Source organism: Echiichthys vipera, assembly GCF_963691815.1.
Source record: "Echiichthys vipera genome assembly, chromosome: 2".
In the NCBI taxonomy this organism is placed as follows: domain Eukaryota; kingdom Metazoa; phylum Chordata; class Actinopteri; order Perciformes; family Trachinidae; genus Echiichthys; species Echiichthys vipera.
In genome coordinates, this window is record NC_139827.1 from 18,807,932 (window position 1) to 18,829,135 (window position 21,204).

General features: G+C 40.7%; 2 protein-coding genes across 4 annotated transcripts in view; one reads left to right on the top strand and one right to left on the bottom strand.

The window, feature by feature from the left end:
• Nucleotides 1-756: 756 nt before the first annotated feature.
• On the top strand, nt 757-6,116 carry LOC310964277 (intelectin-like; the record flags this gene model as incomplete). The annotated part of the gene is made up of 7 exons (XM_083937344.1): nt 757-766; nt 2,231-2,389; nt 4,532-4,779; nt 5,119-5,277; nt 5,434-5,551; nt 5,764-5,867; nt 5,973-6,116. 7 exons carry the CDS (start codon nt 757-759, stop codon nt 6,114-6,116), a joined length of 942 nt encoding a protein of 313 aa, XP_083793470.1.
• Nucleotides 6,117-8,400: 2,284 nt separating this feature from the next.
• slit2 (slit homolog 2) overlaps nt 8,401-21,204 on the bottom strand; it is a 95,562-nt gene continuing 82,758 nt past the window's right edge. For all 3 annotated transcript variants that reach the window (XM_083925812.1, XM_083925813.1, XM_083925811.1), the window contains 11 exons: nt 20,558-20,682; nt 20,301-20,398; nt 18,475-18,614; nt 15,319-15,412; nt 14,684-14,821; nt 14,134-14,374; nt 13,764-13,894; nt 13,513-13,667; nt 12,188-12,542; nt 11,841-12,055; nt 8,401-10,222 (listed from right to left, as the gene is read on the bottom strand). In XM_083925812.1, the coding sequence (XP_083781938.1) occupies nt 9,966-10,222; nt 11,841-12,055; nt 12,188-12,542; nt 13,513-13,667; nt 13,764-13,894; nt 14,134-14,374; nt 14,684-14,821; nt 15,319-15,412; nt 18,475-18,614; nt 20,301-20,398; nt 20,558-20,682 (1,949 nt within the window). In that variant the 3' untranslated portion in view covers nt 8,401-9,965. The remainder of the gene's footprint in view (nt 10,223-11,840; nt 12,056-12,187; nt 12,543-13,512; nt 13,668-13,763; nt 13,895-14,133; nt 14,375-14,683; nt 14,822-15,318; nt 15,413-18,474; nt 18,615-20,300; nt 20,399-20,557; nt 20,683-21,204) is intronic.

The window sequence follows — 21,204 nt, forward strand, 5'->3', positions numbered from 1 at the left end:
CCTGGTGGAAAGCAGTTAAGGGGCTACCAATACAGGAGAATTTGTTAGCCTGTCGACAGTAGAAAACCAGGCACGTGCATTATTATTGTTTTTGGCAATGATGTCTGAGAAGAGGGATTGGATTTACAACCACATGAAGTCACTCAACGTCTAAACCACCTAAGTATATTTACGTTTTGACAATAAAAACATGACTTTAAACATTTTGATCTAGCCTCATTTCTGCAGGAGATTGGACTAACAAAACTGAATCTCAAGAGTGGAAACAAATAGCTCTGAAGGGTTTAAATTCAGAAACTTAGGGAGAGACAAAGCGAAGAGAAGACACAACTATTCATCAAAAATAAACATGTGCAAATACTTCCAGCAGGCAGCCACATGTGGGTCGGTGCAGCTGGGAGTGCACAGCTGGCCTCCGGGTCTCATTCCTGCTGCTGTGTGAAGCAGTTTAATTATTAGTGAACACCTCGCACAATGTCCGTCTAGCCTCTAGATCACACACGCAAGCACGCACGCACGCACGCACGCACGCACGCACGCATGCAAGCACGCACACAGAAATAGAGTAGTCCTGGTCTGGTTTGTGTCTTACTGGTCAAAAAATGATCCTGATGCATTAAAGAAAAAAGTGAAATCAGGACCTATTCACCAAGTTGTATTTGAGGATTTGAGTTTAATACAATAACCCAAAAACTACACTTTATGAGAAATAAAATGATTAATCAAAGAAGATGTAATACAGCGATCTATTTGGGCATGAGGCGGGGTACACTCTGGACAGGGCGCGAGTCTATCACAGGGCACACAGAGACAAACAGAGACAGACAACCATTCACACCTACGGGCAATTTAGAGTCATCAATGAACCTTAACATGTGCATGTCTTTGGACAGTCGGAAGAAGCAGGAGAACCCACGCAGACACAGGGAGGGCATTGCAAACTCCACACAGAAGAAGACCAGCCGGGATTCGAACCAGGAAGCCTCTTGCTTGCAGTTTTGTTGCTGTGTTGACTTGATTTATTCAGGTTTTAATGTTTAAAAGCACAGTGATGATAATATTTAGTTGAGAGTGCAGTAGGATATTTTTTCACAGCCCCTCAATATTGTCTCTGCTGCTTCACGCACTAGAAATGGCACCTGCACATATAATAATGTATTTCCGGCTATTACAAAAATAGTACAACAGTTAAATGCATATATTTAGTAGTGAGACACTGTTCAAGCCTTTCCACACTGGCTCTCAGATAAAAAGGAAAATATATGGTTATGTGAAGCAAAGGTTTTGATAAATGGGACACAAACAAGTTATACTAGCAACGTGTTATTATCAGCGACCCTTGTCCCTATAATTAGTTTGGAGACTTTATGGCAGTTAATAAGCTAAGTTAAAAGATAATTTGCAGGATGTTCTTTTCAAAAAAATAGTTACAACAAGATAACAGAGGACCTTTGAGATTTATTATGACTATATTTAGTATATTTTCACTGAATAGTTTACTTGTCTGAGTGGTGTTTTGGTAAGTAATGCAATAAATGTGGATGAAATATTAATCAATGTGCACTTTGAGCGTTGAGTCTAATGGATAAGGACATATATATACTGTACATATAGTTGTGAAGACCAAGAATAGACCACAACACATCTTACAGCAAACAACACAGGTAGGACGCAGATATTTTGTTACAAAAATACAACTACAATACAATTTAGTAAAGTGCTGTGTTATAATGTACTAAACTAAATATAGGTTAATGTTCCTGTCTCCTCAGCTGTTACTTTATATTTCTGAATAATGAAATAACAACAACAGAAACTCAATGCAGGTTCTGAAACCAGTCAGACGTTTAGTCTCTTTTTTTTGGTCTTAAACTTCTGTTTTTCTGGAAACACAATTTAACAGTGGGAGAGTGAAAAAGTTCTGATTTAAATAATACTTGTTGTATAAGGGATAAAATGCTCTGTACTAATAGATACAAATATGCTTCTTTAATATTTAAATACATTTAATATGTTTCTTTCGCCAGACATGTTATATCGTACACTTTTGTTTTTGGTGGTGTTGGTGTTCGTGGAAGATGCTTTATTTGCAGCTGCTACTTTACATATAGGTAAAACAACACAAACATACAAGAAATATAGTACATGATTTGCTCATGCGTTGTTTGTTCCTACTGTATATATCTGCTATCTAACTTTCGTATTTTATAAAATTTGGTTTTATATTCAGAAAATGAAGAGCTCGCCCACACGGACACCATCAGTGATTTTGAGACGACTCAGAACCTCACCAGGACGGACTTCGAAAATTTGGAGAAATTAAGGAACAGGTCCAGATATGTTGCAAGGAGCTGTAAGGAGATAAGGGACAGATATAATGAGCAAGAAGGTAAGCAGGCCCAGGGAGAAGTTTCTCTGTGCAATACTTGGACATTGAACCAGGTTTATTTTATATAAATAAGCAATGACCCCTTTAAGCAGAAGGCTGCAAATTGTCCAGGCTCGATCAGTGCATGACTGTGCAGATTTCATTTATATGTGTGCCTCTGCCCATATCGTCAAGCCCCATGATGCCGTGTATCATGCTGGAATATACCAAGTCCCCACCACAGCGACTTCCTGGTTGATCCGATAAGGAAGTGCCAAAAACTGCAGTTCTCCAGGTGTCCACTAGGACATTATTTGCATAATATAGCAATTTCTCATTGACCCCCATGTTGAATAGGTAAATAGTTAAACCTATTTAAGGCCTGGTACATAAAAACATTCTAGTCCAGGGGTCAGCAACCCATGGCTCCCAGACCGCATGCAGCTCTTCAGCCTCCTTGTAGTGGCTCCCATAGGTCTTGACAAAAAAAAAAAGTAAAAATGTATTTATTAGTTATATATTATTTTATTTTTGTTTATTTTGTTGCACAGTTATCTTTGGGACTTCAAGATGATACCTAAACATTTAATTTTATATAAGTTTTTATAATTTGTCAACTAAAATATGCGTCACATCTACGTCTATAGCACTCGCCTTTACTTGCAGGCAGCTTATTGAGTGTGCGACCCCCACGGTGAGCTAGTCTTTTAGAAGAAGAAAATAGAGAGTTTAATTCTGCATGGACTGATTTATATACCTTCACTGCCAATGATGCTGGCTTAACTGTGTGCTTCATATGTGGGGCGAAAAATTAGCACACAACAAAAAATGTAATGTTGAAAGACATTTACAAAACAAGCACGCAGCATTTGCTGAAAAGTACCCAAGTGAAGATGAACGACAGTGAGCGATTTCTGAACTGCTATGAAAAGCTGAGCAGAGCAAACATACTTTCAAGAAGTAAATCAAGTCTCCAAACTCTACTACAGCTGCAAGTTTTGTGGCAGCTCCAGAGATCGTAAGGAGGGGGAAGCCGTTCCCGGATGGAGAATACGCGAAAGCTTTCATAAAAATATCGGAACATTATTCTCTGATTTCAAAAACAAAGACGAAATTGTTCAGAAAATTCACCATCACCAGCAAGCAGATTGATGACATCAATTCAGCCCAGGCATATTCAATCGCTTGTGATGAGTCAAGTGATGCAAAGGATATTGAGCAGACAGCACTGTTATGCAGATATGTGAACTCTGACGGGCCGCAGGAAGAACTGATCGAACTCAAAAAGGCCAAACGCGGGGACAGGGCATTTGTGAGGCTGTTGTGAGTTGTCTAAAAGCCAAACAAATAAACACCACTCACCTGGTGTCAGTGTCTTCTTATGGGGCACTCAGTATGAGAGGAGCACAGAAGGGCTTTGTCAATTTACTTCAGAAGTCGCTGGATCGAGAGCTGATGACGTTTCACTGCATCTTGCACCAAGAAGCACTGTGCGCTCAGACATTCTAACCTGAATGTGTGGAAGTGATGAACTTCGTTATTTAGATAGTGAACAAAATAATTGCAAACGGGTTAAACCACCGACACTTTTGTTCATTGTTGGATGGAGTCGACAGAGCATATTCAGATCTCTTGCTGCACAACAGAGTCGGTGGCTGTCCAGAGGATGGCCGTCCTCCACAGAGCTGGGTCTGTCTGAAGTGCCTGCCTGTTATAGGGAAGGTTTTCGTTGCCACCATACTCTACGGGGGAATTGTTGGGTCTATGTAAATCATAAATAAGTCATAGAGTGTGGTCTTTACCTAGTTTGTAATGTGTCCTGAGATAACTTTTGTTATGATTTGGCACTATAAATAAAATTGAATTGAATTGAATTGAATTGAATTGAAACGCTTCGCTGCTTGTCTTGCTTGTCTTGTCAGCTATTCCGAACTATATGTGTTTCTATTGTATTTGTGTTTGTTTAAGATTGTTGGCTTCATACTTTTATTGTATAATTTTTTGAATACGTATCATTACCATTGTAAAAGAGCTTTTCTCTCAGTTGGTTGATTCAATACACGCTATGAATGAATACATGTATATGTATATGAGTGATGACCAAGAAATCAAAACATAGATGTGTATTTTTCCACTCATTAACTCTAAGTATAATATTTCCAGATGGGCTCTACTCTCTGACAACTGCTAACGGCATGGTCTATCAGACTTTCTGTGATATGACCACTGCGGGAGGTGGCTGGACACTAGTGGCGAGTGTCCATGAGAACAGCGTTTATGGAAAGTGCACAGTGGGCGATCGCTGGTCGAGTCAGCAGGGCAACAATGCTGAGCTGCCTGATGGAGATGGGAACTGGTCCAACCGAAACACCTTTGGGGCAGTAGAGAGCGCCACCTCGGATGATTTTAAGGTACACTGATGCACTGCGGTAATGTTCTCTGTCGTGGATCATTGACACTCTTATGGAATGGGATTTTAAAGACCACTGAAATGACCAGTGTGTAAGATTTGGGTTTCAATTCCAACATGAAATATAAATATTGGATTTAGTAATAATACAATATGTGGTTGCAGTTTTAAACACATGATTAATGTTGTGAGTTCAAACAAAAACTAGTAGCGTTTCTAAGATGAGGCATGAACGATAGAGCGAGTCCTCAGGCAGATAAATGAGCACTGCCTGCCACAATGGAAATGTAATCTAAACCACAGTAAGAGTTACAGTGACAATTGTGTGCAACTTTCACAGAATCCAGGTTACTATGACATAGTAGCAGGAGACATGTCTGTGTGGCACGTTCCCAACAACTTCCCACTGGAGCACTGGAACCTGGCAGCCTTCCTTCGCTACCACACTGACAACCGCTTCCTCCGCCTGTATGGAGGGAACCTCTTTGAGCTCTTCCAGGTAACTTAGTTGTGTACTTATGTTAAATTTATAACTTAGGTAACAAATGTATACGGTATAGAATATGACAACCATACAAAAAAAATAAGCAAACCTGCATGTCTACATTCTATGCCCTCATGATGAATGATGATATAGTTACATTAATTCTTCCAGCAATATCCAGTGAGATACAACATTGGCTCGTGCAGCAACAGAGGGCCAGCTGTTCCCATTGTGTATGACCATGGAGACAGAGAGTCCACCAGAATGTTATATGGCCCCAATTCAAGAGGTAAACAGTTCATGTAGTAAAAGAGAGTTGGAGATAGTTAAGAGCTTTTTCACCATCGTGGTGAAAAATGTGTAACTAGTAATTTAATCACATTTTCCATAATATTATACATTTTCTACAAAAACAACAGTAATTAAATTCTCAATTAACGTTAAAGGTTATCCTTGAAATATATCCTCACTTATTGTGTTTTTCTCCTGTTTATATGAAAGGGGAGTTTGAACCAGGTTACATCACATTCAGACCAATAAACAATGAACGTGCAGCCATGGCTATCTGCTCCGGGGTCAAACCGACTGGATGCAACAGCGAACACGTAAGTCTGAATCCATTGTTACACTTCTGCTGTCAGTCAGTCAACACATAATGATACTGTTGTTGCCGTGTGTGTGTGTGTGTGTGTGCGTGTGTGTGTTTCCAGTACTGTATAGGAGGAGGAGGATATTTCCATCCTGTGCAGTGCGGGGACTTCCCATCGTTTGACTGGGACAGACTGGGAGGCTCACAGGGCTGGAGCGCCTCTAAAGAGATGACTGAGGCTGCTGTTTTATTGTTCTACCGCTGAGAGGACTAGTTACAATATTTTGCAAATAGTGCAAATGGGACCCAACAATTCATATATGTCCTCTGTGGTTGTCATAAAACTGAGTGCTTTATTTCAAACACCATGCATGCTTGTTTTTGTTTAGGGTTTGATCAACAGAACACATCTTTTCAAATGGCAGGGAATAGGAAGCAAATACATTTTATTGTAGTACGGGGGATAAGTGATGTACTGTTTCTGTTCTTCATATAGATGTTACTCTTTTAATTACGAGAGCCTTAACTATATCATATTAAGGGTTTTCAAGTGTATTCAATTTTTAAGCCTTTAAAAATACACATTTTAACCCATGTCCTTTGTGGAGTACAGAAGGACTTCTTCTCATTTTAAACCATATACGGCAGGAAACAGAGGACTAAGTGAGACAGAGGAGATTTGGTTGAAAAGTATTGAAGAAGAGTCAGGTGTTGACACACACACACACACACACACACACACACACACACACACACGCATCCACAGATAACATATAACTACTTAAAATTGTATACAGTACCTTAAATATTATATTTCTTAAAAGTGAATTTTATCATATGATGTACAGTACTTTTTGTGGTAAAGATTGTCCACTAAAGGGGAAATGTTAATGTTGTAAAAATAAAAAACATACACTTTTTCTGACATCCCAATTACTTACCCCTCCACTCAAAAATGGGTTGTTTTTCTGTTTCTGTCCTCTAAAATGTCTGACACTGGCTATAGTGACTTGTATTATGCACATTTTGTCACTACAGGGGTGTTTCACATTCCTCTCCTGAAGGAGGAGATGTCTATGCATTTCTCTGAAATCTGAGATTCAAACGTATTTGGAAAAAATTCTATTGGTACGTCACTAATCCTTAAACCAAATGCTGTCTATAGCCCAGTTCAGACCAAAGATTTTCAAGGCAACACGTTGAAACTTGCAACTACTTGCAATGTGCAGGTGTGCAACGTTCTAAAACCTGCCCGTTCAGATCAATGCGACAAGACGAGACGGTGTATCATCTCCATAGCACGGCTATGGCTGATCCTCTCAGATGTATTTAATCATCTTGTACTACTCTTTCAACTCTGTAGAAGCTAGTAGAATGCAGTTAACAAAGAGTCTCAACCTAGCATGAACACGAGTGCGAGCGTGAGCACAAGCATGAGCAGTGGTGGGCGGGACGAGCCCAGATGCAAATTCCTCAATGAGGGAGAAAGAGTAGCTGTGCTTCCAGCTCCATTTCTGAGTTAATGTTGTTTTTTTTAACTTTCTATGCGGGAAAACCCTGTTAATGAAAATATGAATAATAGCAGAGTAGTTTTTAAATATTTTAAAAAGTGTCTGGAGTGGGACTTTAAATTATATAAAAACAACATTCATGTCAACCATCACAATTTTAGCCAAATAGATTTCAGTTTAGGTAAAGTCAGGTTTATTTGAATAGCTCCTAATCACATTATTTCACGTTACAGAGCACAGGCCTTGTGTTTATGCATGTGTTGTTGACCATAAAGAACAGACCTAATATTTATACATGTATATAGCAGTCATTTGTAATTAAGATGCACGCCAGCAGGTGGCAATATTGAACTGCATGTCTTAAGTATTTATTGGGTATTTTTATGCCTTGTCAGTGTTTGTAGTTGGATTTTGCATCCTCTCTGCCTAAAGGGATGCTCTTTATCGAGCCCCCAACTGACCTCCCTGCCTGTCCTGTGTACCACCATCTCCCCCATAATCTACCCACTGAAATTTTATTGCCAACAAATCCCATGAGAAGACCAAAATTGATTGAGTCCTGCTTGTTTTCACAAGAATTTGGCAGCTGTGCAAGGTCAAGCCCTATCGTAATCTAGTAGGAGTGGACTAAACTGGGTTTACTCTTATGTGCATTTTTCAAAATAGCTCAAAAATACTAATGGAGTGCCGAGGAGCATATGAGATCCGGATTAAAAATGTAACAGAAGAAGGTTAAATGTTTAACTAGTCCAAGAGGGGATGAAAAGAGGTAAAGGTGTAGATGAAGACATATCGCACAGTTCCTGCTGTCGTCTCCATTTAATTCAAAATATCTTTAAGGGATAATGATAGATTAGTGTCCCCATTATTGTCCTTAACTTTAATAATAATTATCTTCAGGATGTGGATGGAAACATTCCTGACTCGTACCTCTTTTTTACCTCTAAAAAAAAAAAAAAGCAAAAGTAAGAAGTGTGAGGTAAATATTGTGTTTAATAAACAAACATCAGTCAGGGAACTGACATTAGTCTGGGGATGGAGAAGAGGGGAATATAAAGCACAACGCACATTTGTAGAGGTGGGGGTGGGGGGGACGTATTTATCTGTTACACAAGATGCCCCCGTACAGTAGGAGCAGGAAGTTCTATATAACATACAGATCAGGATCCAAGTCTACGGTACAAAAACTTAGCAGCAACATGTTAACATCGGAGACCAAGGGGCTAACAAAGTAGTTTCATTTAGAAAAAGTCACAGTATTCTTTAAGCATAAATTTGTTAAAAAGGTAAAAACAGTTCTAAGCATCCTCTAGGGTCAATGCTACGCACAAGATTTGTGTGTGAAATACATAGGAAGGGAAATTATCTACACATTTATACTCTAATATAAAGACCTTCTGGTAATGGCACAGTACAAACTCTCAGGAAACGCGACAAAAATATACAATGTCTTCACGTCACATTTGCAGATTAAAATGTAACTATGGTCTCTGGCAAGCACAGTGATCAGTGATAAGAAAAAACAACTTCTCTTTCCCATTTTGTTAGTTCAGCTATCTTGACAGATTATGTCTTTTTAATACAAAAATAAGGACAAATATAAATTAATATATATTAAAAGAATCAGATTGATACATAGGGGATCTACTGAATAAGTACAGGTATTTATGATACAATAAATACTTGTCATTCATGACTGGGGGTAGATAAACAGAGAGTACTGTATTTAACCTGGCAGGTATTATGTATAACTCTTCTACAGGTGAGAGCGTGGTATTTGTAGGTGAGAGCATGTGTGTGTGTGTGTGTGTGTGTGTGTGTGTGTGTGTGTGTGTGTGTGTGTGCGTGTCTGTGTGTGTGTGTGTTGTTCAGTAGCTGTAGAAAATACTACAAGTTTGAGCACAGCTGTGTGTAAGATCGTGCACACAGTCTCTCAGAGGGTTCAGGAGTTCAGTTGAGGGAGTCTGCAAACTACAGTGGTGGTTTCTTGTGCTGTAGGGGGTATTCACTGCCCGCCGTCTCCTGTGCATTTATACAGCTCCTCCTAGTGGTGAGTCTGTGATACTACCAGTTAAAGTTACTCCTAAAATACACAACTCACAGACAGGAAGCAGGAAGTCTACAGGAAGCGGTCAGCCGTCAGTGACTGGTCAGTCCTCCAGGGAAGAGACAGTGTGGCACACCATTGGAGTCATCATGACCAACAAAAAGAAGTAAGGAAAAAGTCAACTCTTGTAGTTTTTTTTTGTCTTTTTCTCCACTTCATAATAAAAAATAATGTTTTTGTACTTTACAATACAATTCAACATCCCCACCGAGGAAGCATCAATCATCAGTTCAGCACTGACAAAGAAAAGAAACTCTTTTTTAGTTGTTTCTCTTGTTTTTTTTGTTTTTTTTTGCCTTTTTTAAAGGGTTTTTAAAAAACAGGGAAGGTGGGGGGGAAGGGACAGTGGAGGGTGAAGGGTTTTCTCAGGAGGATTCGGGACCTTGGACATGGGGGACGGAGATCAAGTAAGGCAAGCAAGAACATAAAACATATCTGCAGGGGTGGAAATCTGCCAAGGGTGTTGTCTCTTTGTTGTTGTTTTTTTTCTCTTTTTTTATGAGGAACACTTTGTACAGCCACACTTGACCACTTTCTCCACTTCCTGGACAAAAGAAGAGCCATCAGTGCACTGGAAAGTGTATTTCCGGCGTTTGCTGCGGAGGGGGGTGCAGCAGGTGCCCTGTCCTTCTGCGCCCCCCGGGCAGCTGCCCCGACACTCTAGGCGGGAGACCTTCTCCTGGGTTTGGCACGCCGCGTAGCCTTGCTGTCTCTGGTAGACATCTCGGACCCGTTCCCCTCGGCAGGCCACCTCTGCAGGCATGAGGAGGGAAAAAAAAGGTTACACTTTATCCACGCTTTTAACAAATTTGAAGCGACAATGTCACAGAAGCTGTGTTTCCATTCAATTTTCAAGTGAATTTTAAGAGAAAAGAGAAAAATGCAAATTAGGTGTGTTTCCATCAAGTGGTTTGAAGTGTATAAACTAGGCTACAGCGTGGTTTGGTCAGAAGTTGAGGTTATAGTCTATGCATGGCCGGTAAACAAAGTAGAAGAAGTAGTAGTTGCTAACTGGAAACATAACATCTAGCCATCTAACCCCATTTACAAGAGAAAAATAGAGAGAGGTTTCAGCAATTTCATTTCAATTGTTGTCTCATGTCTGTGCGTGCAGATGAAGACGTTATAGGAATATCTGGGAAGACATCTACAGCGCATGTGTCATATGAGTTAAATGTCCGCTACGTCAGAACTTGAACAAAGGTGTTTCCATATCCCATTTAGTGCATCAGCTCTTTTTGTGTCAAAGGCAAAAACCACCTGAAGTGAGCATAAAAAACGTATTTGCACCATTGAAGAAGTTTTATTGAATTTTGCTTCTCTAATGTGAAACAAAATATGTGAATGGAAACACGACTAATGACGGAAGTGATCTTAATGGTGAAAACGATTAAACAGTAACTCAGCGTGCAGTAGACTGTAGAGAGGACACACCAGGACAGTAAAGTGAACAAAGTGACACCATGAGGGATGCTTGGTCAGTGTTTTAGGACACCAAAAACACTGACCTTTAACCTTGTCAATGATACGAACAACAAATCTTTTGACATTCAAATGAATGCTTATTGAAACTAAACAAATTAATTTGTTAATGCAGCAAAATGTCAGAGTTAAGACATTCACTCTTTACACATAGATTCTGCTGATATAGCCATGCAGGCCCTCTATTCAGGCATGTTTCTTGTCAGCTCTAGTTAAAAAAAGAAAGAAAAGTCAAGAACAGTTACCTTTAAAAGAGTTTAACACAAACATTGTCTATCTTGGATGAGAAAAAAGAATCATTCTAAAATAAGACCATATGACTTTCTTAAATTGTCCTATTGCGTTGTGTTATTTGAAAGCTGACAAAACAAAAAGCCCTAATTTACTGGCATGTAGTATGAGGTGAAACAGGGGCAGAGGGTGGACATATTTTGGGATTGCATTATAGAGGAAAAAAAATTGGAAAATTGGAAAAACGATGGCGACAGTCAGATGTAACCAGACAGTCTCACCTGAGTAATCCCCTGTGAGGGTTTAAGAGGAAGCTCAGGAGGCGCTGAGTTGAAAAAGCAACGTGTTAGAAGCGTTAATGCAGAGACATTAAACATTGTTAGAGATACACACACACACACACACACACACACACACACACACACACACACACACACACACACACACACACACACACACACACACACACACACACACACACACACACACACACACACACACAGTAACAGACAGCAAAGCAAAAGCTTACTGTATGAGAGATGCTGTTAAGAGAAACATGCTTTAGTGTCAAAAGCTTGGTCAGCAATAGATTTTTTTTTTTTAAAACACAGGTAATAATTAATACACACACACCCAAGATACACTTGTAGCCCCTCACCTCTGTCACAAGCCTCTCCTGTATATCCACTGTTACACTCGCAGTATGCCTTGCCCAGGCCCGACACTCTACATTTGCCATGTTTACAGCGAGACAGACTGCAGGGGTTAGCTGCATCCTGGTCCTGTTCATCACAGAGTACACCAGCAAAACCAGGCTGGCAGCGACAGGAGTAAGAGTAGGAGTTGATTGGTAGGCAAGTACCATGGATACACCTGAGGATGGAGGAGGGAGAGACAGGAAAGATAAAGTTGTGGACAGATATACAAATCTCCTGGACGTAAATCTGGCGCTCACTGTGGTTTTAAACTCATACCAATACTGTTGAGAAACAAAAAAGCACTCACTTGTTGCCGTCACAGGGGTTGTTGACTTGCTGGTCACACAATGTTCCTGTCCAGCCCGGGTGGCAGGTGCAGGTGAAGCCACGATGCCCTGTTGGGTGGCAATCACCCTGGACGCAGGTGCCTCTCTGGCAGGGCTGGCAGCCCGGCTCCACCCCGTGGCCCAGCCACTGTCTGGAGGTGCTCTGTGCTGTCCCAGAGCCTAGAGCTCCTGTCCCCAGCCCGGCCCCAAGGTCCTGGAGCTTCCCGTTGATGTAGAGGTTACGAAGACAGCCGTGGAAGCTAGTGCCATTGCGTCCACCTGAGCTATGCTGCAGAGATGAGAGACCCCCGGAGGCTGAGGCACGTTCTGGCATACCTGGAGGAAGAAAGGATGAAACATATTCAAGTATATAAGAAGAAGAAGACTTCCTTTATTTGACCCGCAATGGGGAAATTCAATTTTCACTCTAGTATTAACTGAACTGGCACCTCTCCAGCCACCAATCCACACTCCATTCATGGTCCACACAGGGACTCAAACCAGTGACCCTCTGGTTCCCAGCCAAGTCACCTATGGACTGAGCTACTGCCGGCCATATATCAGAAGTTTTCTTTATGTAGTGGCTTTGTGTTTGCAAATATTGCGATAAATAGTAAAACTTAATAATAATAAGTTTAATAATAGTGATTTAAATACTAGGCTAGAATGTATTAGGATTTAATTTGAAAATGAAAAGTGCTGCTGGGACGCCTCTTTCCTCTGGCAGGATGTTCTAATGTGCAGTTTATCTTTTTCTTGGGTACTGCTTAAGAGAGCATTAATCAAGCCAGCCCATGATATAAGGTCCATTAGTTTCTCGATACCTTTCTGTGAAACAAATGGCTGTACTTGGCTGGCAAAACTCCTGAAACGAAGCAATTTACTTGATAGTGATATCGTTTTTTGTGCTTCAAATTTCAAATCAGGATCAAAATGCAGATCACGGCTACTTGGTGGTTTGGTGCCAGGGAATTGAAGATAGTACATCTGGGTCTTTGCTCCAACATCTGGTGGATATTGTGTGACACACTTATAAATATTAAAAATATGCAACAGCACACAAAGACACGTTTAAAAAATCTGTGTTATGTTCAGCTATTATGCTATATTTATCACACATGAATCTCAGATAATCTGAATATGAAGTGTGTTATTTTAAAATGGTTAATATACTAAAAAATATCCCTGTTTCTTTATCATTTTCTTATAAAAAACAGATTTTTCCTGATGAATCCAAAAATCAATACAGTTATCCTCTTTGACCTGCAGAGGAACAACAGACATTCACACTGTACTCGGTCCTTACCTCCGAGGTAAAGTGGAGAATCTATGGTGAGTGTGGACTGTTTGCTGATGGAGTTGATGGATTTTGGCGGCCCACCGTCGATGGACAGAGACAAAGTCTGGTCTGATGCTACCAACTCCACAGCATGGAAGCTACCATCATTCACTGTCTCAACACTGAGAGTGAGAGAGAGTATGGAGAGATTCTGAAAGTTTGTATCATCCATCATGTGAACGTGGCACTTGGACATTTCTGCTTGTATGTGCATGTACCTGTATATAGCAGAAGGAGGGTAAGATCCAGTATCATAGCTGACCCTGAGGCGTCCCCTGTACAGCTCCATGGCAATGTGATCAGTGTCTCCTTTATACAACAACACGCCACTATCCTCATCCGTAGCAATCTGAAAACACAGCGGGATGTTCGTGTAAATTATCTTCGGTTCATAAAAGTACAACATGTAAAACTACACCTGTTACGAGTAAATGTGAATTCAAACATCGACTTAAGTCATCATCAGCAAAATGTATTTAGAACCTGCAATAACTTTTTTTTTCCTGATGGTGAAGTTTGAGCCGGACATCTAAACAATGCGATAAGCAATAAGAGGTATAAAGCTCACACACACACACACACACACACCTGTAGGCTGATGTTGGTCTCCGGTGAGAGGAGACTGGAGGGGAGTTGCAGGTAGGACTCGCGGTTGACGAAGTTAACGCTAACTAGTGTCTCACAGCGTTCACCCTCATAGCCGTGGAGACACTGGCAGCGGGGGTCCGTTCCCATGATAACGCACTGCGCCCCGTTGAGGCACTCATGGTTGTCACAGGGGCTGGTGCGAGGAAGGACCATTGGGGGAGAGAACTCGCAGAATAACCCACTGCAACACACACACACACACACACACACACACACACACACACACACACACACACACACACACACACACACACACACACACACACACACACACACACACACACACACACACACACACACACACACACACACACACACACACACATATTTAATACAAGTCTGACAGAAATTGTGTACTTTATTATTAAGTATAAGTATGATGGTAATACAAAGTAGATATATAGCACAGTACTACAGATACTGTTGGGCCACTGAATATCACTTTGATATCATCAGTATGTGTGAGTTCCTGCTGAGATGTGTATCTTACCTGTATCCCTCTGGACAGACGCAGGTGTATCCGTTGACTGCGTCAATGCACTGACCTCCGTTCTGACACTTGTTCTCTTCACAGTCATTGTAGTCGAGCTCACAGTGCTCACCTACATAGCCAGGAGTACACTCACACCTAAAATGTACACATACAGTCACAGAAATTAAAATGTTGATAATGAACTTTAATCCTCAAATTGAGCAGCAGTCCTCTTGGTTAAACATGGAGAACATTATGATGATGATGATAAATACGTATATACAGTACCAGTCAAAAGTTTGGACATGCTTTCTCATTCATTTTAATGGAAAAACGTGAACTGAATGGGAATACACACTGACCCCAGTACACATTGCATGGGAGTAAAACTAAAGCAAAGTTAAGATAAAATTTAGACAGGAGACCTTATGAAGAAGCCCAAATCACACTCTCAACACCTCCCCTACACGCACACATGAATGCGCTGCTTATCTCTACAGGGTAAACAGTGACTCATTTATTTCAGTGTGAGAAAAATAAGGACTCAAATCCTGTGGGACAGAAACAAGAAGGCACTGCTAACTCCCTCAACTCTGCATACGTGTAGACTATGTACATGTGTTTGTGTGTGTGTTAGTTTGGAGTCCACTCACTTGTATCCCTGAGGGGTCAAAATGCACTTTGAGTCGTGCTGACATGGGTTCAGCTCTGGAGCGCAGAAATCAAGTTTCTCTTCACATAGCTCCCCTAGGTACACACACACACACACACACACACACACACACACACACACACACACACACACACACACACACACACACACACACACACACACACACACACACACACACACACACACACACACACACACACACACACACACCTTTTCAATACATGGCATACCATTAACGTAAATAATAAATAAAGTAAAATAATATAGTAGTATAGTATAATAGACAACACCTCAATATTTGCGAGCTCTAACGCCCTTACAGTGTTAGTGCATGTTGGTGTGACTGAGCATCTTTGTGTGTTTTTTGCAGCACTGTATCTGTACCTGCAAAGCCCAGAAAAAGATGTGTGTCTGCGTTGTATGAGTGTGTACTCTGATGATGGATGACTCTCTTGTGGTCAGGACCAACACAGTGGTCTGATAAATGATCTCATCTCAGGGAATGTCATATCCCTGATGATATTCCCGCGTGTATCCAAATGTTCATGAAACTCTGAACTCTGAACGAATCGTTGATGAGGCATCAGGGAATAAACCGATACTCCTGACAGCACAAAGTCCACTCTAGGAATAATTACATGATCACTTGGGGATCAATGAGAACGTGTGTGGAACGATGAGAGATGCATGTTTGTGCTTCTGTTCAGCTTCTGTTTCAATAGTAACAGTGCTGCCTCAGTCATTTAACAGCAGTCATATGAGCCCATTATAGATTATTATTTTTAAATGGGAAACCTCACATACATTATGAATAAGGAGTGCGTGTATTGTTGTCCAAGTCTATTTGTTTTAGATTGCATCTTTAAAGGGCTTTAATAAAGAGGACCTAGCTGCCATTAAGAAAACTGGTGAGCTGGACCTCAAAGACTGTGAGTGCTTGTTTGTCCTTCAACAGTAAAATATACGTATATAAGTGTGGGCAGTGGTGGAAGTACAATCTTTTACTTGAGTAAAAGTAGCAACACCACAGTGCGGTGTAGTGTGAATTCAAATTTTGACTACAATAAAAGTACAAAATTATTAACATCAATGTGTACTTATGAAAGTACCAAAAGTACAGAAAAGGCCCATTTCAGATTCATATATATATATATATATATATTATATTACTGTATTAAAATTTGTGTCATCACTTTAGAGTAGCAGCTGGTAAAGGTGGAGCTTATCTTAATCACTAATTCTGCATTAACTAAGCAGTCATATCAATGTAGTGAACAAAAAAGGACAATATTCCCCTCTCAGATGTAGTAGACTAGAAATATAAAGTAGCATAAAATGGAAATACTCAAGTACAGTAGAAGTATCTCAAAACTGTACTTAAGCACTGTACTTGAATACTTGGTTACATTCCAACAATGGGTGTGGGACAGTGTTTGTATTTGCTGTTTTGTTTTTTATTTTACATAAATATGTCAATTATTTGTGTTACTATTTTTGTGCAATTTTATGTGTGAGACTATAGCTAATAAAAAACTGGTCATCATCTTTAGCATTGGCAATAGTGGGACACTGTAAAGTGCCCGGCGATCTACTTGCTAACAGATCAAATCCGAGGGGAGTATCACAGACAGGCAGGGGGAATTGGAAAGGACTGAGAGATTGAATAACATGTAGTTGGTTTGGTCTTTTTATGAGATTTTTTGACAATAATAAAAACATAAAATAGCATCTAGAGCAGCAAGCGAATAACCCAATATATCTGAGAGGAGGGGTGTGTCTGAACGTCAAGGACATGCACTGCTAACATGGAGCATGACTGCATACCGTATGTTTAATCTGTTGTACGGAAGACCAAAATATCTGGGGAGCAGGGATAAAGCACATGAAATGAGGGAAGGAAGGAAAGGAGGGAAGTAAGGAATGAGAGAGGAACAGGAAGGACAGAGACAAGAACAGACTAACCTCTCTCCACCTCATTGGTAGCAGCTGCAACCACAAAAAACAGAAACAAACAGACGACAGATGATAGAAAGCAGAGCGAGACACGAAAAAGGACACAGGACAGCGAGATATAGAAAGACAGAGAGAGAGAACACCGCCACAAAGGTTAGCAGTCAGAGATGATTAGCACAGTGCAAAAGCAGACAAACAGGTAGCAACAGACCAGTGTTATTTTGTCTTGACTGCAGTTTATTACTGTAAAAAGGCCTTCCTTTTCTGTGTACGTTCAGTACGTTTCAGTGGACACGATACAGCTGCAAATATATAATATAGTATAGAAGAAATTATGACATTTTATTCAACATAAAACGATGACTGGTAGTGGACCTCTACAATAAGTCGAGGCAGCAAAAGGTGATGTAAGTGTTAGGCATCAAAACAACTTGGTTAGGATTAAAAAAAAAAGTTGTGGTATGGCTTATTACTTCTGGAGCATGAACACCGGTCCTTCTGGTGAAAGTCCTGTGTTTTAGGACCCATCCATCACCCCAACCCGCCTCCCTACGCGGAGTTTTGCGGTCTTATACTACCTGATTTCATTTTGGCCATCATGTACTTCCATCATAATGTTCTAAGCCCTTTTACAAATATAAATCTAACAAAATCTAACAAAAACACAAAGTTTATTACAGATTTATGACTAAAAGAATGTAACACACCGTGCTGAGCTGCATCTCAAATTAATGTCCTAGTTCCCAGCTTTCAGATGACTTAGACCACTTCTACAGTATGTGGCATCTACTGTTGACCTGCTAATCTAAGAGGGTCTCTGAGGGTTAAACTAATCAGATAAAAAAATGATGACACTTACATGTACGTGTACATGAAAGGTATAAGTTAACTGCAACCCCCAGTCTTTAAGTTTAGGTCTGTGTGTGAACTGTTTTGAAAATGCAACTTCTGAAAGGGCAAATGTGTTCAAGCAAATGAGACAAACGGTAATTTCTGATTCTGACTGGCTTCTTCTCCATGTCAACAGAGACCAAGGATCATGGGTATTGTTGTATTTTGAGCCAACTGCCATACCACTTTTAGCCATAAGGTAAACCTACAGGATTGTTACATAATCCGGATTCTGTGTTGGTAATATTGACGATAACACGTTTGAATTGAACTACCAAATGAGGACTATTACCTGTGTATTCTGTTGAGCACATGCATGTGTAGTTGTTGATCCCGTCGACACAGGTGGAGTTGTTCTCACAGTCATTGTCTTCGCAGTCATCGATGTTGATCTCACAACCGTCGCCTTCAAAGCCCTCTGGACACACACACCTGAGATCACACATACACATCTGTAAGCTAGTATCAAAGATACACACTTGTGGGGCTGCATACAGAAAATTTGTCAACAGAAATCTCATCAAATCACACATACACATACACACACACACACACACGCACGCGCGCGCGCACGCACGCACGCACACACACACACACACACACACACACACACACACACACACACACACACACACACAGACAATCCATGCATGCAGCTCAGAACAGCAGTGTCAGCTCCATCTACATATCCCCAGTAGACAGTCATTATTCTGTTAACGTGAGCGTGCCACAACTCTGTAACTACTACTCAGGTTTATTACCACACACACACACACACACACACACACACAACGCACAGATGGAGTGGTATATTATGGGTCTAATAAAGAGCTCTTATGCGGCACACACTCGGGTGGATTAATATCTCATTATATAGTCATCGACAGCTCTTCGCGATATATATTCCACCCCTGACGCTGGAGAAGGAAGAGAAAGCACGAAAAGATGGAAATAGAGACATGGAGACGAAGACTGATATGAGAAAGTAACAGAGAAGACAGAGAGAGGGAGATGGGAGAGAGAAAGAGGGGGAGGCGAGATCTTGGGCTGGTCTAATTGTCTGTGTGGGTGGTTAATATCTGCTTGGAGCGCGCAGACAGGCGTTAGCTCCCCTCCTGTTAATACTTGACAGCCTAATGAAGAGAAGACGATTCTCACAGCAGGGCTGTCCAGCTCAGAGACAGACTGAGGACACAACTGGTGCCCTGAGCCTGTTTCTTTCAATACACGCATTCCCACCTGTCATTGGTGGTGCATCAGAATCATTGATGGAATTATCTGCTGAGGGTCCTCGGATCAAAAGCTGTGGTGTTCTCAATAATCACTGGTTCACTGGCTTATTGGAATCTAGTCTCTGGGAACTGACGTCTGGTGTTTGACACATCTCTGTATTTTTTAAGAAGCTCTGTAGATGTGTGCTTGCGTGTTCCCTATATGTTAATTTTAGGTGAACATGCAGGAATATTCCAGTGTTCTATACATGGATCTTATCTGATTGTTTTTGTGGCCATCATGGTGGTCAGTTATGATAACAATTTACGATGCTGCAAACATGTGAATGACCATAAAATGTTCCCTGTTTCACCGTATTGACTCATCAGTTATTTAAATGGAGAAACAAAGGTGAGCAACTTCCCTATAGTTAAATCTCTTCCAAACTATCTACCACACACTACTTGTGTACACACTGTTTTACAAGCAATGGTGAAAACGAACGTTTCACAGCTTTCACTATTGTGAAATACAATACAATGCAATGGAGCCAAGACTCTATGTCCCTTACAAGGGTCAAGCTACAGAAAGGATGGATCCTACGATTACCATAATGCAAATCAACAGCACCTTGTCTGGTAAATGCTCATACTTTTTTAAACCCTCAGTTTGTAATTCAGGCTTTCTCTTGTAAATTTGAAGCCTCAAGTCTTATCTGAAATAACCTTAATGACATCATCAGGGGGATTTTTTCAGACTTCAGAAAACCTCCCTCCTGAGCCACAAGCATTATACAGTTTTCATAAAGTTGAGTAGTACTCCTCGAGACAAGAAATGTGATATCCATGAGTGAAACAGTTGGACAGCCCCTTTAACATAGCCCATATTGGGATAATAGTCTCTCACCAAAAGTTGCTCCCTTCTCCTTCCTTCAGGTGGCAGGTGCCGCCATTTTGGCACGGGTTACTGATACAGGCATGAATGGGCTCCTCACAGTTCTGTCCCTATATGCAAACACACACACACAAACACATTTAGTGTGTACATTCAGCTTCTTATAACTGCAGTATTTGCATCTATTTTCTTGGCAATAGGTTTATCTTGCCTTCTCTTGTGATTTCGAAAGACTTTTGACTTTGACACTCTTTCCACAGTATGTGTACCTTAAATCCATAGGGGCAGGTGCAGCGGTAGTAGTGCACCGGGTCATTAGAGCAGGTGCCATCGTTCTTACAAGGGTTGGACAGGCAGGGCTCACACTTAGCCTGGATACTCATATCTACTGGACCTGTGTGATGCAAACATACATGCACACCAGAGAAACGATTAGCTCTATATAATGTGCTACATTTAGAGAAGTAAGACGAGTCAGAAAACATTTGACACACACACTCAGACAGCTGTACATTGTCAGGGACCTGTAGAAACCTTGCGTCAACACTTTGTGCTGCAGATTAATTAAAAATTGTGTTTTTTCCCCACCCATATTTTTGGCCTTTGCCATTGAATTTTAAAATACTGATTATGAAATTGTGTATTTATGAGGAGATATGCAAATGTATTTGGAAAAAGGATAAAAATCCATTACCTATGCTTTTATATAAGGTAAGCACTTATCAAAAGTTGTATGCATGTGCTGTAATAATAGGCAAGAGTTGCAGACATGTTGCTGGGTTATGTGTGAGATATTTTTCTTTGTAGGGCCATGACATGTACAGAGGACACATATTCCCAAATTTCACAACAGAACATCAAGTTCTAATAGTCGGGAAACACAATACTGGTCAGAACATGAGGGCTGAATGGGAAG